The sequence below is a fragment of the Pipistrellus kuhlii genome, unplaced genomic scaffold (genome assembly GCF_014108245.1).
Source record: "Pipistrellus kuhlii isolate mPipKuh1 unplaced genomic scaffold, mPipKuh1.p scaffold_m20_p_2, whole genome shotgun sequence".
Classification (NCBI taxonomy): Eukaryota; Metazoa; Chordata; class Mammalia; order Chiroptera; family Vespertilionidae; genus Pipistrellus; species Pipistrellus kuhlii.
Window position 1 is genome coordinate 64,348,518 of NW_023425515.1, and position 22,878 is coordinate 64,371,395.

General features: G+C 39.7%; 1 protein-coding gene and 1 long non-coding RNA gene across 2 annotated transcripts in view; one reads left to right on the top strand and one right to left on the bottom strand.

Moving 5' to 3' along the window:
• The first annotated feature begins 1,009 nt into the window (after nt 1-1,009).
• Nucleotides 1,010-22,878, top strand: part of LOC118722953 (leukocyte surface antigen CD47-like) — a 59,767-nt gene continuing 37,898 nt past the window's right edge. Inside the window, exons 1-2 of the mRNA XM_036445113.2 lie at nt 1,010-1,088; nt 1,330-1,674. Of these exons, the coding sequence (XP_036301006.2) occupies nt 1,010-1,088; nt 1,330-1,674 (424 nt within the window). The remainder of the gene's footprint in view (nt 1,089-1,329; nt 1,675-22,878) is intronic.
• LOC123652645 lies at nt 8,541-9,662 on the bottom strand. Its single transcript, XR_006742092.1, has 2 exons — nt 9,472-9,662; nt 8,541-8,994 (listed from the first exon to the last, which is right to left on the bottom strand). It is a non-coding gene; the product is annotated as an uncharacterized LOC123652645 (long non-coding RNA).

Below are 22,878 nucleotides of genomic sequence, written 5' to 3' on the forward strand. Positions count from 1 at the left end.
TTTATATATAAAAAAGAAATTATAAGGATGACCTATTAAAATTGTATTTATCTTTCTTAACGCTTTGGTGTGTTTTCAGGGAAAATCCAACTAACTACTTAGATAGAAGTGTTAATAAATGGCTGAAAAATATGGAAGAGAACTACAATTTCTCCACAATATTGCACATTTTAGGTGAAAGTTGAATGATTGCAATTACTTTTCCATCCACTATTTTGTAAGACAACTGGTAGTTTATCCTATTGAGAAGTGTTTAATAGAATATATCTACTTAATAGCAATATCTGTTCTTGATTTCAACTGTTTCCCAGCTTTATTTTGATTGGCTTATGTTGTTTAGGAGGAAAAAAATACCTGTAATATATATTTGAAAAATATATATATACTTTCCATGAAATATGGGAGTGACAAAATGCTTTGGAATTGTGTATAATTCTTTATAGTATTTGTATACCAAATGTCAGTTGCTGTCTGTATTTTGCAATGGGAAATAATCAGACAATATTTTCTCTCATTAGCATACTAAGGTTTTCCATCTAAGTGGAAAGATATGACGTGATTCACCCTATTTACTTTTTTAAAAAATATTTTATTGATTTTACACAGAGAAGAATTAAGAGAGATAGAGAGTTAGAAACGTCAATGAGAGAGAGTCATCGACCAGCTGCCTCTTGCACACATCCCAACTGGGGATGTGCCCGCAACCAAGGTACATGCCCTTGACTGGAATCAAACCCTGGACCTTTTAGTCCGCAGGCCGACGCTCTATCCACTGAGCCAAACCTATTACGCCCCGATTTACGTTTTATATTAAAGTCCAGATAGCTCAACACATTGCTTGGAAATGCAACCTAGAGATAGAGAGAAACTTCATATGGGGTTAGTAAGTTCTGTTTGGAGGCAGTATATAGAAGTTGAGGCTGAATATAATATTTGGTTTGATTTTCTGTTCAACATTTTTCCATGGTAAGAACAAGATTTTTCTACATACAGTAATCAGTAAGCAACAATGATGACTTCAAAGCTTCTGATGCCAAATACTATACATCTTACAACACAGATTGCTGAATTTATTCCCAATACTCTTGGTAATGTATCCTTTGTATTACTGAGAATGAATAAGGAATAGTTACAATGGTGTCTACCATCTGTGCATGTTAATAATTTGTTTCACTTTTTCATCTGATCTGCTTCTCTCTGTAACTGCACTGCTTAGTTAAGGGGACAATTAAAGTGTTGCTCCTTTACCTTAAGGATTTATAACATCTCTAAGACCTTACCCTATAGAATTCTATAGTGAAATGAAACTATTTTCTTTTTCTTTTCCAGTTAAAGATCCGCTAATATTTACTTCAATCAAATCTGTGATATATACCGATAACAATAAAACTGTTCTCATCCCATGCTTATTCACTAAATTGGCGGCAAAGAGCCTTAAAGAAATGTTTGTAAAGTGGAAATTCAGAGACAAATACATTTTGAACTATGATGGAAATAAAAATAAATCCACGGCCACCAGGGAATTTTCAAGTGCTTACATCATACCAGGTGCACTACTAAAAGGCAGTGCCTCTTTGATGATGAACAAGAACCAAGCTGTCCCAGGAAAATACACTTGTGAAGTTTCAGAATTAACTAAAGAAGGCAAAACCACCATAGACCTGAAATATGTTGGTAAGAATTTTAAAATCTCCCCTTTTATTTGTGCTGCCGTAGCCTAATCCTATTAGAAACTGGGCACAATGGGAATAGGAACTGCTTTGAATCAAAAAGTAGTTTATGACTAGCAAATGATTATGTAATGTTTAGCATCTTTAAGATCATGAGTTTTACTTGCTCTTCTATCTTTCATAGTAAAACTACTTCGCTGTGCTATTTGGGTATTGTCAGGTTCCCAAACTTTTGTTCTGAGAACTGTTCTGCTTGTATAGAGTTCCAGGTTTCATTTAATCTGCATTTCTGTTTGCTGCTATCAAAAGTACTATCTTTCATGTGATTAATTTTCCATAATCTTTTCAATGATGTATTGTAGCTTTTTTATTACCTGCACTTTGATTAGGTGCTGACAAATCCCTACCATGCTTCAGCTGGAAAAGATAGTTTAGAAGGAGAATCATGAATTCAAGAATCAGGTCATAATGATGTTTCATGGTATGGTGTTTGTTCTTTTTCTTGGTCAACATAAGGGAGAGCTAGGGATCCAATAGAATTAATTTTAAGGCAGCCTTGGTTATAGCACCATGATTGTGCCTTTTCTTCACAGACTTGGGTGGTGAGTTCATAAAGCAGTAAAGCTAGCCTAAGTAAACAATCTGCTTTCTTTTCTTGTCCTTGCCATGCCAGCTGATTACTCTAACCACAACCAGGTGCATACTGACTTTCTATTTTGAAAGCTCTATGTATTATAGAACCACTAGACACATTACTGCTCTCAGGACTAGCCAAGCCTTTGAGAATCTCTGCTTTAGATGGAATCAGATATTCAGTTGAATCAATTATTTGCCTTTTATTCTTCTATGGTTTCGTGTTATGAAATGTCTAGTACCAGATTGGGAATGGGGTATTGATTCTGATGGAATATTTTGACATTGTTTAGGATTAGGAACCAGGACATCTGATTCTGCAACTTAACTGTTTGCCTTTATTGAATTTGATAAGTTACTTCACTGGGTCCAAGTTACCTCATCTCTACATGGGGATGAAAGAGATTCCTACTTTTATGTATTCTCCAGTCTAATAAGCATCATGAGATCCCTCGTGTACCAGTCCTTTATAAACCAAAGTACTTTGCAAATGTCATTTGTCTTCCCGGAACATTTATTTTATGAAATTGAATGAGTTGTTGAAGCTGGGTTGTCATGAGAAGGGAGTCCATGTGGTGCAGAATGGGCAGGAAATGGCTTAGAGCAGAATTTAGAAGATTTTTGTGCTCAAAAATCTCTCCTTTATTAAAAATTTCATTAACTCACAATAGGGAAGGGGAAGTTTGGAGTTGAGTGTAGGTCACTGAGAGGAGAATTTTGAACTCAAGCAGTAAAGGCCAGAAGATAGGATGAAAAAGGATGGGAAAGGGATACCAATCTCTAGGATAAAAACAAAGTTTATAATTTTCTATTTGTTTTTTGTTTTGTTTTTATTTTTAATAAGGAAAATTTAAAGCATCTTCCTAAATATCCAACAAATAGAAAGTTCTTCAAGTTAGATTAGATATAAATGGGAATCTCTCGGAATAGTACAGGACCTAATTAAAAAACTTTGAGGTCTGATGCTGTTATGGACTGAATGCTGGTGTCCTTCAAAGTTCATTCGTTGAAGCTCATGTGGAGCTGGGGCCTTTGGGAGGTGATTGCTTTCTACGAAGGGGAGAGGGTGGGGGTCACTATGATGGGATTAATACCCTTCTAAGAAGAGGAAGTGATAATCCAGATCCCACTTTCCATCACTTGAAGACACAATGAGAAGTCTGCCACCTGCAAGCCAGGAAAAGGGCCTCCACCAAGAATCAAATCTGCTGGCACCTGATCTGGGTCTACCAACCTCCAGAACTGTGAGGAAATGTCACTTAAGCCAGTTCAGTTCAGCTCCCATCAGCATTTCTCACTTCTGTGTGGAACATGCATGCAGGCAAGGCTTCCTTTAAGAGGCAGGGGCCTCCAAGCTCCCACTGGCTCCTGGAGCATGTGAGCTGGTGGGTTTATGCTGCAGGCCTGGCCTTTTAGGTTTGGGGAAATGATGTGGAGGAAAGACTAGAAAGCTTTTTATTTAATGACCACCACAATCAGAATATTGAACTAACACATTAATACAAATATTTTCCTAGTGCAAACGCTTTATAGTCATCTGCTTCCTTGCCATCACTAACTAACCTGTCAAGCACAATTTGTTCTCCATACCAATACATTGGTCATTTCCAAAATGTTATATAAGAGTATGTAATCTTTTGAGAATGCATTTTTTTTTCTTCAGTCAGCACAATGCTCTTGAGATAAATGTATGCAATAGCTTCATGTAGCAATCTCTCTCTCTCTCTTTCTCTCATTCTGTGCTATGGGTATATCACACCTTGTTGAACCATCCACCTATTATAGCAGGTCTTGGTTGTTTTAAGTTGTTTTGGGCTATTTCTCAGGACATTTCTATAAACAATCATATACAAGTTTTATGTGGCCATAGTCTACTTCTCTGGATAAATGCATAAAAGTACAACAACTGGGTCTATGTATTTAGAGGCATAGTTTTTGAAGAAACTGTCAAACTATATTACAGAGTGGTTTTTCCATTGAACATTCCCATCAGCAACATATGAGTGATGTAGTTCCCTCACATCCTTGCCTGTATCTGGTGTTGTTACAGTTTTGCACCATTTTTTAAGGGAAAAGAAAGAACCTCCTCTGCCCAAAACAGTTAATTGAAGCAGGTTCTTGCAAAGTTACTTTGAAAAGTGTACCTATCATGTGAATCCTGAGGATTTAGGCAGTGGAATCCATTTTTACTGTTGTGCTTTTTTAACTAATAGAGGCATAAACGAGAACTAGAAATTGTTTAATAGAGAATTCTACCTAGTGGAATGTGGATTAATGGTGGCCAATCTTTGTTCACTTTTGGGGAGCCCAAGGACTAAATATGTGAAAATATTCTCATTGAGATACAGTTTCATATTTCTCTGGTGCCTTGTAGTCTATAGCACAATGGAAGCAGCACAGAACTTAAACTTAGAAAGCTTTTTTCTGTACTTCATCATTTTGTAATTTAAGAAAACTTAGGTAAGAAATCCAACCTTTCTGACCCTTAGTTTTTATGTGTAAAATTGGGATACTATCTTTATCACAAGATGGTGTGAGATGTAAATATATTTATCTCCTCTAACTTTAAAAAGATTATTGGGTGCTTACTATGTGATAGGCTTTGTACTAGGCCCTTTGGATTTAATGATGATTTAGACAGGATCCCTGATTTCAGTGTAGTGCTAACAGTATAAATAAGAAGAGTAAAATGACAGAACACTTATTTGAGCACAGGATAAATATTTTATACTGGGTCCCATGTCCCCAGGAACTCTGGAAGATTTATGAAGGTCTTCCCATTTAACAGCAGAGAGATTTAGGGTACTTATTCAAAGTCAGGATCATAGCTAGGATATTAACCTAGATCTGCCTTCACAACCCAGTATGCTTTTTATCCTATGATGCATAGTTTCTGTTAAAACACTTTGTACAATCAAATATGAAATGTAAACAATAGTTATAAAATCTGACATTAATGTCTATATTTTTATTATCAGTAATACAATAACAGAGAAGCTCTAAAATCTGTATATATTAAGATTTTGTATTTTTCTAAGTGAGCTACTAGTGTTTTTATTTAAGGCCAGTTCAAGTTCAGCAGAATTTCTGCTTCTATCATTGTCAACATGATATACATTATATTCACAACTAGAGGCCCAGTGCATGACATTTTTGCATGGTGGGTAGGAGAATGATCCATCAGCCTGGCTTGCACTCTCTCCAATCTGGGATCTCTCTTCAATCTGGAATCACTGGTTCCTAACTGCTCACCTGCCTGCCTGATGCCACTAACTGCTCCCCTGCTACCCTGATGGCCCAAGCTGCTCTCCCCTGCCAATATGATCCCCCTGACTGCTCTCCCCTTCTGGCCTGATCTCCATAACTGTCTATCTGCTCTCCCTCCTGGCCTGTGCCTTCCATCTGCCTATCTGCTTTCCCAACCTGGTCTGATTCCCCTACTGCATATTTGCCCGCCCTTCCTCACCCTGCCCTTGGGATACCCAGCGCAGGTGTGTTGAGAGGTCTCTGCTGTGGCCCTGCCCCCGTCCAAAGATGTAAATATATTTACCTCCTCTTAGTTTGAAAAGATTATTGAGTGCTTACTATGTGGCAGGCACTGTACTAGGCCCTATGGGTATATATGATGATGTACTGACCAATTGGGTGTTATATGATGATGTACTGGCCAATTTAAATATTCCTCTATTATTAGTATAAATGTTGACATGAAGACATTGCAAGATCCTTATATTGGTTTTCCAGTGCTGTATAACAAATACCCCAAAATGTAGCAGCTTAAAACCGCTCTCATTCATTAGTTCACAGATTTGTAGGTCACAATGCTGGTCACAGTGGGGTGGCGCTGGGTTCTATAAGAAAGGTACTGTCCAGGCTGTATTCTCATATGGGTCCTGTTCCAAGCTCACATGATTGTGGCAGAATTTAGTTCCTGGTGACTGCAGGACTGAGGTCCCTGTTTCTATGCTGGATGTCTGCTGTGGGCTTTGCTCAGACCCTACAGGTTGTCCCATTCCTTGTCATTACAGCCTCTTCTACCTTCAAGCCAGCAAAGGAACACCACCCTCTAATTAACCCCTGTGACATGTTGGATTTCTTATGCCAAGAAGAGCACAGGTCCTTTTCAGGGCTCACTTGACTAAGTCAGTCCTCTCTAAAGACAATCTCATTTCTAAAAGTCAACTGATTGAGGACCTTAATCACACCAAGAAAAATCCCTTTGCTCGTGTGACACAACAGTCCTGGGAAAGAAATCCATCTTATTCACAGTCCCACCTGTACTGCAAGGGAAAGAAATTATAAAAGGCTGATTGCAGTGATTCTGGGTTTGATTAAATAACTGAGGCTATAGCCAATTCAGTGCATCAAAAACCCATCAGAATCTTAAAACATCAAGTTAAAATTTGGCTTGAATCTGTGTAAATTGATGTTCTCTGGGTCTGTGAAGGTTTACCATGTACAGACGTACATGCCTCAGATAAGTTCCAGATAAGTTCTAGATCACCACAACAAAATGTGTAATGCAATAAAGCAAGCTATAATCTTTTTTTTTTTTTTTTTTTTTCTGGTGAAGGGTTTGTCTTTCAATTAATAAAGAAAGCAACATCAATGAAGCATAATAAGCAAAGCACAATAAAATGAGGTGTGCCTGTATATATTGAAGGAAAGGCCCACTAAATTGATTGGAAATATTTTTTCATTTTTTTTGTTATCCCATTTTATACACAGTGGTAAGAGAAGTGAAGTGGTGGGTATTTATAATACTTGAGCTTGGCAACAAAATTTAAACAATCTCTGAATAACCTTTCCTTGCCTTTTCACTGAAGGAGAGTATCTTGGCGGCACTGCAAGAGGGACCATGAGTGTTCAATAAGATTCTGTAGACAACGGGAAGCAAAGGAGGGCTCACCCTGCTTGGGGTCTTGATGATCCTTTCTGTCCTCTATGATTCAGGTCCTAGCCTGCAGTGCTACTCCTGTATCAATCCAGTTGGTTCGTGCTCTATCATCAAAAACTGTACAGTTAACTTTGATGCATGTCTCTATGTCAAAGCCAAGACACGAACATACTACCAGTGCTTGAAGTTTGAAAACTGCAACTATGACCACATCTCAAAGGACTTAAGAGAGAAGACTCTACAGTATGAAAGCTGCAAGAAGGACCTGTGTAACAAAGTTAAAAGAAGCTGCAGTGGGAAGAGCATCACAGGGACCATTGCTCTGCTGGTGACTCCGCTGCTCATAGCATTCTGGAGACTTCTTATCTAAATCAATACCAGGAGAGATTCTCCTAACTCACTGCTTCTGTATATTCCTTATTTCCTTTGCTGCCACTTTTGATTCTATTACTGGATCCTGTTGAGAAAGTCCAGAACTAGCTTGAATGAGAGAGAGAGAGAGAAAGAGAGAGAGAGAGAGAGAGAGAGAGAGAGAGAGAGAGAGAGAGAGAGAGAACCAGTCCTATTTGCAGAGAAGGCCCTTCTGAGGGAAGAAGTTTAGGAGTGAAGCACATGCCATATTAGCTAGGTTCGTTTCATGCTGCTTCCTCTGCTAGTTCAGTAATAGCTTCACTAGATTATCTGCAATTTTCAGTTATTTCCCCATTTGTTCCTTAGATGTAGTTACCTGTATGATCAGTGGTTTTTGGGCAGGAGTTGGAGCTGAGGGTTTCTTTTCCCCAATCTCTCTCACAGGGGATGCTTTCATCCCCTCCTCTTATGGCCCCTATGTTGCTGTGTAGGCATGATGAATGTTCCAGATGTGGGCTGTCAGGGGCAATGGGATTCTAAATTCAGAGTGATTGGAATGAGTGTTATATTCTCAACTAGAAGGTTTCTGCCAGGAGCCATAAGGAAAAAGTCCGGTCTCACTTCCTGGTCAGTTCCACTTCCTGGTTGAGCTAGAGGCCAAAAAGCCCGCCAAAACTGTTATCCCTCCCACATTGGAATAGTCAACCAGCTAAGAACAGGTACCCACCCCCCAGCCAATCACCTTGTGACAACCCCCCCCTTTCCTACCCCTCCCCTCCCAGCCTGAGAGCTTATAAACCATTGTTCTTGAATAAAATTTCGAGGCTTGATCAGAACCTTATCTTGCCTCCATTCTTTCGCGTTCTTTGTTTGTTTCATTCTCTTAGGTGGTTCCTGCATACCCCCGTTGTTGCTCCGTGGGCCGGGGCAGGTTTCTGTCCCTAAAAACAACTTAAGCACATCAATTAACAGTGTGTTAAAACTCTTCCCCTCTCCTTTTAATTGGAGTGATGACATATTTTCACTTTGTCAGACAGTTCAAGACTAAATATTTGCACATTCTTTGCTACAAGTGATTTACAGTATTGTGTGCTTATTTTGAATATTATCAGTGGGAATACCCTTATGTGCACGTGGATTGCAAGAATGCAATGGGAAGATTCTTCATGAACTACAACAGGTGCTCAGGGATGTTCTACCTTCTGACATCAAACCTGTTGACTCCTATATGACTTGGCACAGATCATGTAATGTTCATTTGTAAAGGCTGTTAGCATCCTCACAAATGTCAAAACTTTGAGAATCTCTACCAGTTTTATAAAGAGAGAGACCCCTTTTCAGGAGAGCAAAATTTTGCCTTTTGTGTGTGTGTGTGTGTGTGTGCATGTGCGTGCTGGTGAATAATCCTCAAATCTGGTAGACTTAATAACATTTACTTTCTTACTAGAGGCTCGGTGCATGAAAATCCATAGTTTGGCAGGGGTGGGGTGGCTCCCCCCAGCCCAGCCTGCGCCCTCTCCCAGTACAGGACCCCTTGAGGAATGTCTACTTGACACTTTAGGCCTGCTTCCCGGGAGGTTGGGCCTAAGCTGGCAGACATCCCTCTGGCAGCCCAGGAGCCCTTGGGGAATTGTCCGACTGACAGTTTAGACCTGCTCCCCAGAGTTAGCGGGCCTTAGCTGCAGATGGAGATTCGTAGTGCTGCTGAGGAGGCAGGAGAGGCTCCTACCACCACCACTGCTATGCTCCCAACCTTCGGCACAGCTTGTGGTGAGCGGAGCTCCTCTGTGGAAACACACTGACCACCAGGGGACAGCTCCTGTGTTGAGCATTTGCTCCCTGGTGGTCAGTGTGCATCATAGGGACCAGTTGTCCTACTGTTAGGGCCCATTTGCATATTACCTTTATATGATAAAGGACAACCTTTTCTGCTTTTAACAGCATGACCTGACTTGCCAATGAAAGTGAGATTTCTTGATTAACATTTTTATAAAAATGTCTTGATTCTGTAATTTGTGTGAAAAAGTGGAATGAATTATGCCTCTTTGAAAATAGAATATAATTTAAAAATTAACGGAGTTTATCTTCCTGGGAGCCACTTTACCGGACCAGGAATTGGGAGAGAATAATGGGCACAGTTGTCAGTGATAGAGTTAATGGAATGACAGCATGGAGTCCCTTGGTTTAGTTTTCTTAATCCTGAGGTGGAATACTATCTCATATTATTCTTAGTCCTTTTAATCTTTATTTATATATTTTAGTGCTATTTAAATTGAGCTCAAAGGGACCTTAGAGAACTGTCTTGCCTTTTTCTCCATTGAGGTACAAGAGTACAGTAAAAGTCATCTTACAGTACTACCATACCAAATCAATTGTTTAATGGGAATATAAGTGCTTTCTTTTAAAAAGCTTGGGTTTCTCCCCATAATCTCCTTTGGTTTTTGAACATCCCAACCAACAATCCTCCAACTCTTCTCACTTTAACAAGTTAGAGAAAGGTGAAATGTTCATGTAAATTACAGCAGAGATTGGTAGCAGTGATTTTAAACTGAGAGAATCATGGGCAACACTGTCCCCCTGTCCTCCTCCCCAACTCACATACACATACGTTTACCATGGAGGATATATTTAAAAATTTTAAAATTGGGATGGAATCTATGACTAAGGTATATGTGAAGTTTGAATAAACCGGTGATTCTGATAGGCTTCATTAAGAATCATTTAGACCAGTGTTTCCCAAACTTTTGACATATGTGTACCCCTTCTATAATTTTCATAACACTGAATACCCCTCATACTCATGAGAACATAGAATTAGGCACAGCTAAGTACGGTGCAGTGCATTCCCCACCAAACTTCAGTGCAACTCGTATCCCCACCAAACTCTTCCTGTGACCCTAGGGGTAGGAATACCACACTTTGGGAAACACTGATTTATACCATATTTTATGTTCTGTAATCCAACCCTTTTCTGTCACTGAGGATCTCTCACACTTATTTCTGCACAGAGGCTTGGAGTCATCTGGGCTATTTTGCCATGTAATTCAGGAATTGCTTCTATCACACCCCAGGTTATTGGTCATTTAAACTTTTACCTACATGATGAGACAGTTACCTCCTAAATGTCTCTTATCAGGCTGTTCCAGTTCTGTACCTAAAGACTGCAACCCTGTAAATTCTCACTTTCTAGAAGAGTTATAGTGTTTCTCTCTCAAGCTTATACTCCTTTAAGGTAAAAGCCCCTTTGCCCCACCATCAGAAACATTCCAGCTGGTTTTCCAAGAGCTGAGGTGGTCACCCAGATGGCCTCTTATTCATATGAATTAAGAGTACTTCATTTTCTATTTTTGTTAAACCTCACCAGAGGATATTTTTCCCATTGTTTTTTTTTTGTTGTTTTTTTTTTGAGAATGGAAGCTGGAAAAGTGGGAGAGAGAGATAAAGGGAGGGAAAGAGAAAGATAGAGGGAGGAAGAGAGAGAGATAATAGATCACATGTCCTGACAGGGGCCAAGGGTCAAACCTGCAATCCAGGTGCATGTCTTTGTCTGGGAACCAAACCAAGGACCCTTCCCTGCTCAAACAGATGCTCTAACCACTTAGTGGCACCTGCCAGGGCAAGATTACTCCGTTTTCTGCACAAAACTACATGAGGTACATATCCTTAACAGTTCCCAGCATAATACAGAGCATCATTCCAACTCTACTTCTGTCACTCCTAGTCACTCCTCAAATTTAGGGGGTCCTTTGATCTCAGGGACAGCTGGCAGCCTTATTTAACCAACCAGCTGCCCTGTGGTACACAGTGTCCCCAATGCTCTAAGTCTGGTGGGTGACTCATATCCATATACACAGCAGTTGGAGGAGAATCCAACAGTCACTTTGGTACCCTCAGGGTGTCTATTAAACCCTTTCTGTTTGCCTGGTTGAATGGGAACTCTAAGACAAGGTAATATTAAAACAAACAAACAAAAAAACAACTCTCTGATTTTAAAGAAATGATAATTATAAGACTCTCTTTCACGGCCCACGTAGAAAGAGTTCCATTTCAGTGTTCAGGTTCTGGAGAAGAGCCGCACACAAATGAAAAGAGACTTGAAGAAATTCAATTTGGTGATATGGGGGGCCAGGCGGTAGTCCAACTCTAGTGGGAGAACACCTCACTCCTCTGGCCCTGCCATCCCCTTTTATTGAGGCTTTGGGGAAAACATCTTAGGCAATATGAACAGAAATTTACATGTAGCCCTTAGGAAGAAAATAACAGAAACTTTCATGGGACAAGGTAGATTCTGCTTCAGCTAACAATATCTCAACTAAAGGTTAGAGCAATTAAGGTTGTTGACCTGGCTTCCTGTCAACATCTCTTTTTTAGTGAAACTGGTTTGGTTTCCAGCAGATAATGTTGAGGGAAAGGTTTACATAAGGAAACCATGAAAAGTTGCGTAGTATATAATACACTCAGAGTGGAAATGTTATTTCCTGGGTTTCATTACTATGAGGATGGAGTGCGATGCAGGAGAAGCCATGAGTAGAGGATTTGGAGAAGTGGGGTATTGTGGTGGGAAATTGCTTTCTTCTCCAGCAGGTAAGAGAAACACAACCAAAGGAGCAGATGGGCTATGCACCCATTACAGTAGCCACCAGAGGCTGACTTTGTGACAAGAGAGTTCATCATTTAGGATAAATGTTACTGGCAGTTTTATAAGCTCTTTTGCTTCAGTTTGAAAGTTGTGCCTGTGTAATTCAGTGTGACATTGAAAGAAAGTGAAAGGATTAGTCAAAAATCATATATGCATAACACAGACCACTGTGTGGTGATAGCCAGAGGTAAAAGGGGGAGGAGAGTTTAGGTGGAGGCTGTCAGAGGGAAGAGGGAAATGGGGACAGAAGGATGCAGAGTGTAGATGATATTTCATTGAGTTGCACACATAGTTTTGGGAACAATGTCACTCAGATAAATTCAAATTCTTTCTTTCTTTCTTTCTTTCTTTCTTTCTTTCTTTCTTTCTTTCTTTCTTTCTTCTTTTAAATAAGGCCTTGTTTGGAGCCATATTTTGAATCCTTTTTTTTTAAAAAAAAAAAAAAAAACCAAGAAGGACATTGGAGGGAGGATCCTGAAGACGGAGCAAGAAGGAGGTCAGGAACCTTGGAGAGGGGCGGGGACAATGAAGACCATTGAGAGAAGGAATACACTCCAAGCCTCTAATGGAGAGGGATGCTGGACCCTAAGTCTCTCACGGAGAGGGGGGCTGGATCTTAGTGCTGGGATAATGGTGAACAAGGCCAGGATTCCCCTCAAAGCTTAGCCTTCATCATCTCCTGGCTGGGAGTCTTGGCTGAGCCTCAGCGAATATGGATGAGTCCAGGAATCTGAGGGTCTCCCTTCAGTGGCCACATAGGCTGTGGTGGGAGCAGGTGTGCAGAGACCAGAGTTGCAGAGCTCGGCAATCAGCCTGGGCCCTGGGTCCTGCTTGTGACGGGCAGCAACGCAAAGTTTTGATTGTGATGGGCAGCAACGCAAAGTTTTGACTGTGACGCTGGTAGCTGCTCCAGATGCTACCCCGGAGGTGAGGAGGTCAGTGCCTGCCCTTTAGTGAGTGATGTGGCCCTTGTTGGTGCTGCTGTTGGGCTGGGGAAGCCTAGGTGAGTGGCCCTCATCCTGGCTCCTTGGAGGGAGTGTCTTCCTCCGCGCTGCTATGCAGAAGTGGGAGGAGGGGGTTGTAAGGGGGGAGGGATGCCTTGTGCCATGCTAGCCTCGCAGCTCCCTGGATAGGGTGGCTGTTGGGAACACTTGGGCCCTGTATGCCTGGTTGTGAAAGTTGAATAACCACTGGCATTTAGGCCCTTCCCTTCCCCCTTCCTGTCCCTTTTTCCCTTCCCCCTTTCCTTCCCCCTTTCCCTTACCTCTTCCCTTCCCTCCTCTCTTTTTTCTTAGTCTTCCCCTGATAACAGCAGGGGCTCATCTCCTTCCCCCACTCTCCACCTCTAGACCCAGACACCAGGAAGACTCCACACCACGCACCTCACATGGAAATTAACTAGAGAGAAAGAGCATGATCAGAGGCCAGTGGGTGGCAGTGTGAGGATTCCTTCTCTTTTGCACCCCTCTTCCCTCCTAGGCACTTAAATGCACTGGGGATGAGGGGGGTCAGTGGGAGAGCCTGGATTCTTGAGATGGAAGTGCACATTTTGATAAGTCTGCAAGATGTTTTTCTTTTTTTTGTGGGCTTTTTTTTTTTTTCTGTTTGTCCTCCCATATCAACATAGGAAGTAAAGGAGACATAACTGATACAATTAAAGTTCATTTCCAACACACCATTTAATCAGAAGAATCTTTTGCCCCCCCCCCTTTTTATAGTTTATTAAACCTTAAAATAGACCTCCTAGCAACTCTCTCAACCTCCCTGCCCCACCAACCACTTTGAGTCCAAAGAGCACATTCAAGTTTTCAAGTCCCCCCCTGTGTTTGGGGAACAGTTTAATGGCAATGGATTTCACTTGAAATATGAAGACAATTTGCAGCTAAGTGGAATTTGATGTTTTTCTATGCCAAAGGCATTTAGGCCCCAAGTTTTGGAAACTATTATTTTGAAAAAACATGTGTGCTTCATAAAAACTGAGGAAAGCATGTGATTTTTTGGTGTGGCTCTATAGGCTGTGCCTGTCACATTTCAAGACCCTTTTGTTAACTTTTTCTAAGACTCAAATTAGTTTGAGTAACAGCAATTGTTATATTTAATTCTATAATTTGAACTTAATTACATTTAAACTGATTATTAGCCTCACTGTGACATTCATAAAACCTTGTGATTTTGGCTGTTTTCAAGATGCTCTTAAGACCCTGCTTACCACTTTCCCCATTCTCCGAAAATCCTGGGATGTTAGAGCTGTTTATAATCACTATATCCATTATCTGAAGGGTCTGTCATTATCATTAATGGCTCATTGCTGTTACTATCAAAATAACTAAATAATACTGCTTTCAGAAACCTGTTTTCTGATCAAAATGCATGCTGAACCAGATTATAAAATTGTGATGTAATATCACTAAATCAGATTGTAGGCATCAAAAGCTATTCTGAAGAATAAAAATGATAAATCATGTATTATTTTCATGTAGATTAGAAAAAACTGCTAGAATGGTACTTTTGGGGATAGGAATTCTGTTAGTAATAGTTAAGATCATGTATAATTAGCACTCATTTACATATAATATTAATGTGACCCTATAGAGACATAGAATTCAGAATTTATGGTGTTTTAGTGTATTTAGCAATAATAAAAACAAACAAACAAAAATGCACACAACAGAATAGGGGCCTTATGCACCTGGGCTGTGTTAATTGTTGTATAAAAACCAATGGATTTCTGTGTGTGTGTAATATTTAGTTTTAAAATGGTACATGTAAAGAGATGCTAACAGCTTTAGAGCACAAGAAGTTAGAAGTCAAGGTATTTGAGAGACTGAGTGTAGACTCTAAAATGAGGAAGACAGACCATGATCTTTTATGTTGATTTGTACTCAGACTTTGATTTTGCTTTTGCTACCAGTTGGGATTACTGCCTGAGACCTTGGTTCTTTTTGTGAATGCACAAAAGAGTTTAAGATCAACAGAAAATAAAAATAAAGCAAAATGGGGTCTATTGAAAATGCATTTCAAATGAGACACCAGTCAGTCAACAGAGTGTGGGAGACAACATAGTGAGAGCAGCCAATGGCAGAGCTGCTATAGCTCACTGGGAAGTCAAAGAAAAGGTGGCTTTGGAGACAGGTTGTGGGGGTGAGCCCAGGATGAGCTGCAGCTTCCCATTTCTCCCCTGGATGCAAGTATCACTAGGTCCTTTAGAGGATATGTGCCTGTGGGGAAACAAGGGAAGAGAATGGCATGGGATTGCTCCTTGGAGGTAGAATACATGCTATAGAGAGCATGGCCCACAACTCCTGGGTTCTAAAGAGGGATTGTATGTGTGGAGCCTTTCACTTGGATCCAGGGATGATTGACTGATACTATCTTTCTTCTGGGCATGCCCTTACCTATAATCCTATATCATAAAAGGGGAACATGCAAATTGACCCTAACAGTGGAACTACCAGAATGACTATAATGAGGCATACTGACCACCTCTTGGTCCCTTTTCCTGGTCGTCAGGCCCCCATCTCTGATGGCGAATGGGGAACTGGGATGGGTGGCAGGGAAAGCAGGCAGTGCCAGACCAAGGTCCCGGCCATGCTGGTCACCCCACACACAGGAGGCGGCCTGCTGCAGAGTCAGGGCCAGCTAGCAGGCATGAATGCCAACTGTAGGTTCTTTTCCCTGGCCAGCAGGCTCTGATCGCCCATTGGTGAACAGCAACCAGGGGTGGGTAGCAGCAGGGGGTGGGGCTGGCTGTGAGTAGTCAGGAAGATGGCCCTGATTCCAGGCCAGGCCTAGGGACTGTACCTACACATGAATTTCATGCTCCGGGCCTCTGGTGTATTCAGAAAAACCTACAGGGGGTGGGGTCAAAACTAAAATGCAAGTCTAAATATATAAACAACCAGGGGCCGTAGCATCCAAAATGATCGGGCAGACAACCGCACATCAGGCTAGGAAGCTGAGGGAGCGAGTGGGAGCTGTGGGGCCAGAGGACCAAAGAACCAGTCCTACTCTCCCGGCATGGCAGGGTGGGGGCCTCTGAGGACCCTCAAGACATGGAGGCTGTTAGCCTGGAGCATCGTCGGGCTGCTGAGGTGGAGGAGCCTCAGAGAGTGAGGACTGTGAGCGTGGAAGTTCCTGGGGTAGGGACCATGGAGGTGAAGGAGTGATGCTGGTCAGTGGACATGCAAGATTTAATCATACACTGGGCGTCTAGTATTATTATAATTAGTCCAGAGTTCTAGTAAAGTCGCATTGACATTGAGGTCATGTTGTTTTCCTCTGAGTTGGGGCCCAGTACAGGCTGACTCCAAACCTGCCTACCATCAGTCTGCTGGGCCACCCACAGAGAGGAGGTTTGAAGGCAAAGTTGGTCCAACTCTTGCTCAGGACCCCATGGCAGGCCCTGCCCCAGCCACTCATTTAATTTCCTTCAAAACACTTTCAGATTCATTTACAAATGACTGGTAATCAAATGCCATTTACTGGTAGCTACTACAGTTTCAATTGACCTTTGTAGAAAAATAAGTTATCTAAAATGCCCATTCTATCTAATTACAGGCCAACTCTAACCCCCTGTATTGGTTTACAAGATGCAGAATGAATTATTATGTTCCATCCTTTTCCCATGCTTTATATGCCAAGTTATACTTTGTTTAAAAGCACATCAACATTTTCAGTGGTATTCAAAAACTGGTAAATAAAATCTAACTCAAATAATGAGTAAGTATATAAACTGTCAGTAGTTGAATGATTATCCAAAGTGAATTTTTAAAATCAAGGGTACACATGATTAAAAAACACGTTTATTGTCTACGTATAGTAGTAATTTGACTTGCTTTAAATAAGATGTTTTCTTTTCTCTAAAAATATATTACGTTTAAACACATGTGTCTATTTTGAGGAAGTTAGTGCCTATTTAAAAGTCTTTATTTATGGGACTGCCCTAGCAGGTTAGAGGCAATGTGTTAAAGCATTATACTAAATGCTTACAATTACGACATTTGCTCATGCTGTCATCTGTATTTTGGCAGGTGTTTTATCTTTGCCACTGAGTTGTTAATAGAGATTTGAAGAGCTAGGTTTTAAAGATGAAAAATTGGTGTATTTCCCAAAATTGATAAACATTCTGAATCCAAATTGATCACTCATATTATTAAAACTGTGGGTTTTCCTTAATGTTGATTCATCTATGGCTAGTATAGGCATTGCTTTAATACATTAAAATTATTTTTGTGACACAATTTTTATAAAGCCATTTACCCAGCTTTTACGTTTTGCATTCATAACTTTTTATATAAGATTTAATAATTCCATATTTTTTATATCTTGTGCCCAATACAGTGCCCTTGGGTGGTAATGGAGCTACTTTCACTTGTACAGATATTTTTCTATGATAAAAGAAGAATAGTGTAGAATCAATTTTGCTGAACTTGTTGTAATACTAAACTAAAAATACAGAGCACCCAGGATATTTGATTCTGACAGACCTAGACTGAATCAATTGAACCTGTATTTCCCCTGTGTGTGGTTATGTGCAGGTAGGGCCTGCTGCGAATATTTATGCAGATTTGAATACATGTCACACTTATGGATTAAAAGACAAGGCAGGGAATTGGGCAAATACAAGATCTGTAAAAAAAAAAAAAAAATTTTTTTTTTTTTTCTATTTCAAGCCACTTATGAGCCCCCTTGCTATGCTCCAAGCACTTTACATGGAGCAAAAAGTGCTGGATATAGAGACACATTTCCAACTCCATGCCTCTTAATAACATAATAAAGTGAGATTACATGGTACCAGGAATTTTGTTGTTTTTATCATTCAGTGGTACTGAATATGTTTTAGATGCTTGACAAGGCCTTAATTCTGGATGTTGCTGCCCTTCCCCCGTAATTAGCTCAACTGCTTCAGTTCTTATAAGGCCACTTTACAATCCAGAGGCAATTACTTTGAGTCAGAACTAAAGGCATTGTGGACACCCCCACTTTACCTCAGTTCTTGTTTGATCTCCATTGAGGAAGGATCTCACCAAACCTTTTTTGACCCTAATTCTAACCCAATTATTTTTGAAGCTCCAATTGATTTTTAAAGCTTGATCAAGTGATCAAGTCTATGGCAAAAAGGATTCATTTCTAGCAGGTATCTTTATGCTTCATTTACCTTAGTGACTGCTGAAACTTCTTACCCCATTCCAAGCAGTCAATTAGCATCCTACTCTGCTACAAAAATAAAATTGTATTGATGTATAGTGTAGGCTCTCCCAACTTCTAACCCATCATTTGTAAACTCACCTATAATATCTTAAATAACCTTGATCACTTTCTCCCTTCTCACCCAGTTTCAGAAGTATACCTAATCACCTTTGTAAGGAAAAGATCACCTGTCAACAGCTCTTTCACTTACATCACCTTGGAGACCTAACTAATTGGTTTAATTTTCAGTCTTGTATCTTAGATCTTTCCTTCTACCTTAGTTCTTTCACCATACTTGCAGACATGCTTAAGTTTTAACCCAAATTAAAATCAAATAAGTAAATATATACATACAAGAAAAAAAAAATTTTGCCCTGTTCCTGTTATCCACAGACTTTCCAATATTCTCTTCTCTCTCTGTTCTCTTTATCTGTCAAATTTAATGAAAGAATAATTGCCTCTCTTTTCTCCTTTCCCATTTACTTCCCAATGCAGTAAGACTTTTCATCCCACTAGTCTTTTGGAATTTTTCGGATAAAGTATCAGATGATGTAATTTTTAATCTAGAGGTTATTTGTACTTATCACACTTAACTTCTATTTTGTTCATATCAAGAAACAGTGTCTATAATGGAGGTCTTTGCTGAGTTACTTCCTCCTCATACTACTTCTCACTTTCTTAGTTTGTTATTTTTTAACTATCTGCTCCATAATATTTTGTATTCTCCAACATTTAATTCTCTGATATTAATGCTCTATTGCTTTAAAAGGACTTTTAGGGAAATCTTATTTATGCTCATGATTTCAATTATCAGCTATATTCTTGGTCTCTGAAACTTTCACATACTTACCAAATATTCAATAAATGGCAGCTAGAGTTGACAAACTTTGGCTCTTCCTGCCAAATTAAGGGCTCTTCCATCAAACCTGCAACTGACTTAGCTGAAATTTTGCATTAAAATATATAGCTTCATGATTAAATATCATAATAAGGTCTTTAAAAGTAAGAAGTGGAAGGTTCTCTTAAAATATAGAATAAGAATGAATTCTCTCTGATGGGAATTTTTGGGTATTCATTTCTTGGGATACATACTTTAACTATTTTACATTCAAAAGGAACATAATGAGACAAATTTGCTAGACCTTGGGTTTAATCCATAAGCTACCAACTGAAGACATTGTCCCTGCTTTTCTACCTTTTGAGCCTATTAGGGAGACCAATTAAATCAAGTATTAATTACAAGATTCAGTATTAATTACAAGATTCAGTAATAAGGGTAGTATCAGCACTTGAGTGGGAGTGATGGGAGCAATAAGGAGAGGATGAATACAGTTGAGTAGTGTAGGTAAGGGGAACAGTATTAAACATCTGAACTCTGCTTTACCAGGAAGAGCCAAAGTTAGTCATTTATTGAACATTTGCTAAGTATGTGAATGACATTGAGATAAGAACTTTGTGTACCCTATTTCATTAAATCTTAACAAAATCTCCCGGAGATACATGCTCTCACTTCCCATCACATAGATGAGGAAGCTGAGGTGCAGAGGTTAAATAATATGCCTAAGATTATATCTCTAGGAGGCACTAAGCCTTGAGCCAATGTCTGACTCCAAAATATATGCTCTGACCTATAAACCCAGAGAAGGGTCAGGTCTCTAAGCTGGGGGAACATGTGCGAAGGCATGGACATGAGAGCACATAGGTATATTAATGGGATTTTAAGAAGGCCATTATAATTGGACCTTAGTTTGGAAATGAGGAGGGACAGGAGATGTAGATGGATAGAACCATGAAGGACCTAGTTTGCCTTCTATGCTAATACACTTATTATTTAGCCTGAAGAGAGGGAGGGGATTGTTAAAGTATAGTGAGAAAAAGAGTGCACATTTGCATTTTGAACATTTGTTTCTAGAACTGTGTAGAATATAATAGGTCTGGGATGGGGAAATACTGAGGCTAGCATCAGAGAGCTATTTAAATAGGGGTGGTTCAATGGAGAAATAAGGAATGTCTCATTCACACAGCTGGCATTGCATTTAGGAATTATTAAATAGGCTGAGTCCACCAAAAATTTCTATGGCTAAAAAAAGAGAAGAATCCAGCATGACTCTTGGGCCTAGGCCTAGTTGACTGATAGATAAAAGAAAATATTTTAGATAGGTGAGATTTTATGAGAGGGGTAGGAAGAGGGAAAATTTATTTTTGGACACGTTGACTTTGCTGTAACTGTACTAGGTCCAAGTTTTTCCTATCAATAGATCTTAGGGAGAAAGGTGGGACCTGGGTAAATAAAAGTGTGTAGGTAGTTAAATCCATGAATATGAGTAAATAGCAGGGAAGGGGAGGCAGTGCTGACTATGAAGCATTTGGGAACACTAATATTTATTGTGAATCACGGAATAGATTTCAATAAAGAAAGGAAGCTGAGATGGGTGAACAGAGCAGTAGAAGGAAATTCAGAATCCAAAGATCTAGAGGCCAAGGCACAGGCACAAGGATGGAGCTGCCCACTGGCTCAAGAGCTGTAGAGAAGGTGAGATAGAAAGTGAACCATACAGATTAAAATTTTCGCAAAGGATTGTTGGTGGCTTTGGCAAGAGCTGTTGTAGTAAAGCTGAGGTGGAGAGATGGGTGCTAGGGGGCAGAGATTTAGGAATGAAACGGAAGTAAAAAATGCTTTTAGGTTATTATTTTATATTTCTAGGGACAAGAGAGACAATATGAGGGATTTGTTAAATTTGGTAAATAATTTACGTGTTTTTAAATGTTTAAAAACGGAAGCAAAAGCAAAACTTAAATGGAATAGTGGCATGATAAGCAACTAGGAAAGTACTTGAGATTGATGGGTGAGGAGGCAAAAATAGAAACCATCATCAGGTAAATGAATTCATTAATGAAGAGGAGAAATGGGGGTGAAAGGGTAGAGAAGTGTGGATTGTTGGGGTTGCAGTTCAATTTTAAGGTTAGGATTATTAGAAGCTTCTGGCTTCTCATCTGGCATCACTGATGGACTCAATCTGAATTAGGAAATAAGAAGAGGGGGCTGCTTTGGAGAGTACAGAATAAGCTCCTGCAGAAGGAGAGAGATTTAAGAGCTGTTACAGCGGAGAAAAACTTCACATGGAACATGTGTAAAAAGATTGAAGATTCCCCAAGTGGCCGGGGACTGTGACACTTTTCTGTTATTCCTCAGGTAGCAACACACATTTTCCTAGAAATTGTAAGACTGATTCCTGTCCTTTACTGCCCTTCCAGAGTACTTTGCTCATACAGGGAGGATCACATTTACATTATCTTGTGTGATAAAAAGTGCATATCATCCCCCCAAGTCAGAATTGGAAGCTTTAAAAAAAATTCATACACTTCTTCCTGGTCCGAACCCTGAATCCAAATACCCTATCAGAATGTTTCAGATCAAGTAACTCTCAATAAATGTTTGCTGCCTTTGCCGAATCCGGTTTGGCTCAGTGGTCCCAGGTTCGATTCCGGTCAAGGGCATGTACCATTGGTTGCGGGCACATCCCTGGTTGGGGGTGTGCAGGAGGCAGTTGGTCAATGTTTCTCTCTCATCGATGTTTCTAGCTCTCTGTCTCTCTCCCTTCCTCTGTGTAAAAAAATCAACAAAATATATTTTAAAAAATAAATAAAATAATAATTTCGACTGCTTAACATTAAAAAAAAAATGTTTGCTGCCTTTTTAAAAATCCTGGGCCATATATTGAACCTTCTCTGCACTCACATGTTGGGAGTGCTCAGGACTGTGTAAGAGATGGTTAGGTTGGTGATTGGTTTTCACAGAGATTGTAGAATCCAATAGTTTTTGCTTTTAATATAAAAATAATTTCCCATTTTATTTTTAATTTATTTGTAACTCTGGCATCACTGATGATTGTATTAATACCTTTCTATCTGATTTTGATGTTTGTAAGCATATCATTTTTCAGAATTTTCTTACTCATGTTAATATTTGTGTTCTATTTCAAACCTTTTCTTCCTTTTGCTGTTTCATCAGAAGATAGGAGGCAAATGAGAGAAAACCATTGGTTATGCTTATATGCATGCATGCAAGTCCTTCAGTTGATCTCTTACCTGATCCATGCAATACTCTCAGCCTTCCTCAAATTACAGAACTGACTGTAACTTGACAGTCAGTTTGATGCTTCTCTGCATCTGTATCTATCTTTTTGTTCATTAGGTTACAATGTTCTTTATTATCCATAAATGAGTGAGATCATGTGGTATTTTTCTTTCACTGCCTGGCTTATTTCACTTAGCATAATGCTCTCCAGTTTCATCCATGCTACTGCAAATGGTAAGAATTCCTTCTGTTTTATAGTAGTGCACTATTTTATTGTGTAGAGGTACCATAGTTTTCTAATCCACTCATCTCCTTAGGGGCACTTAAGCTGTTTCCAAATCTTAGCTATTGTTAATTGTGCTGCTATGAACATTGGGGTGCATATATGATTTCTGACCAGTGTTTCTGTTTTCTTAGAATA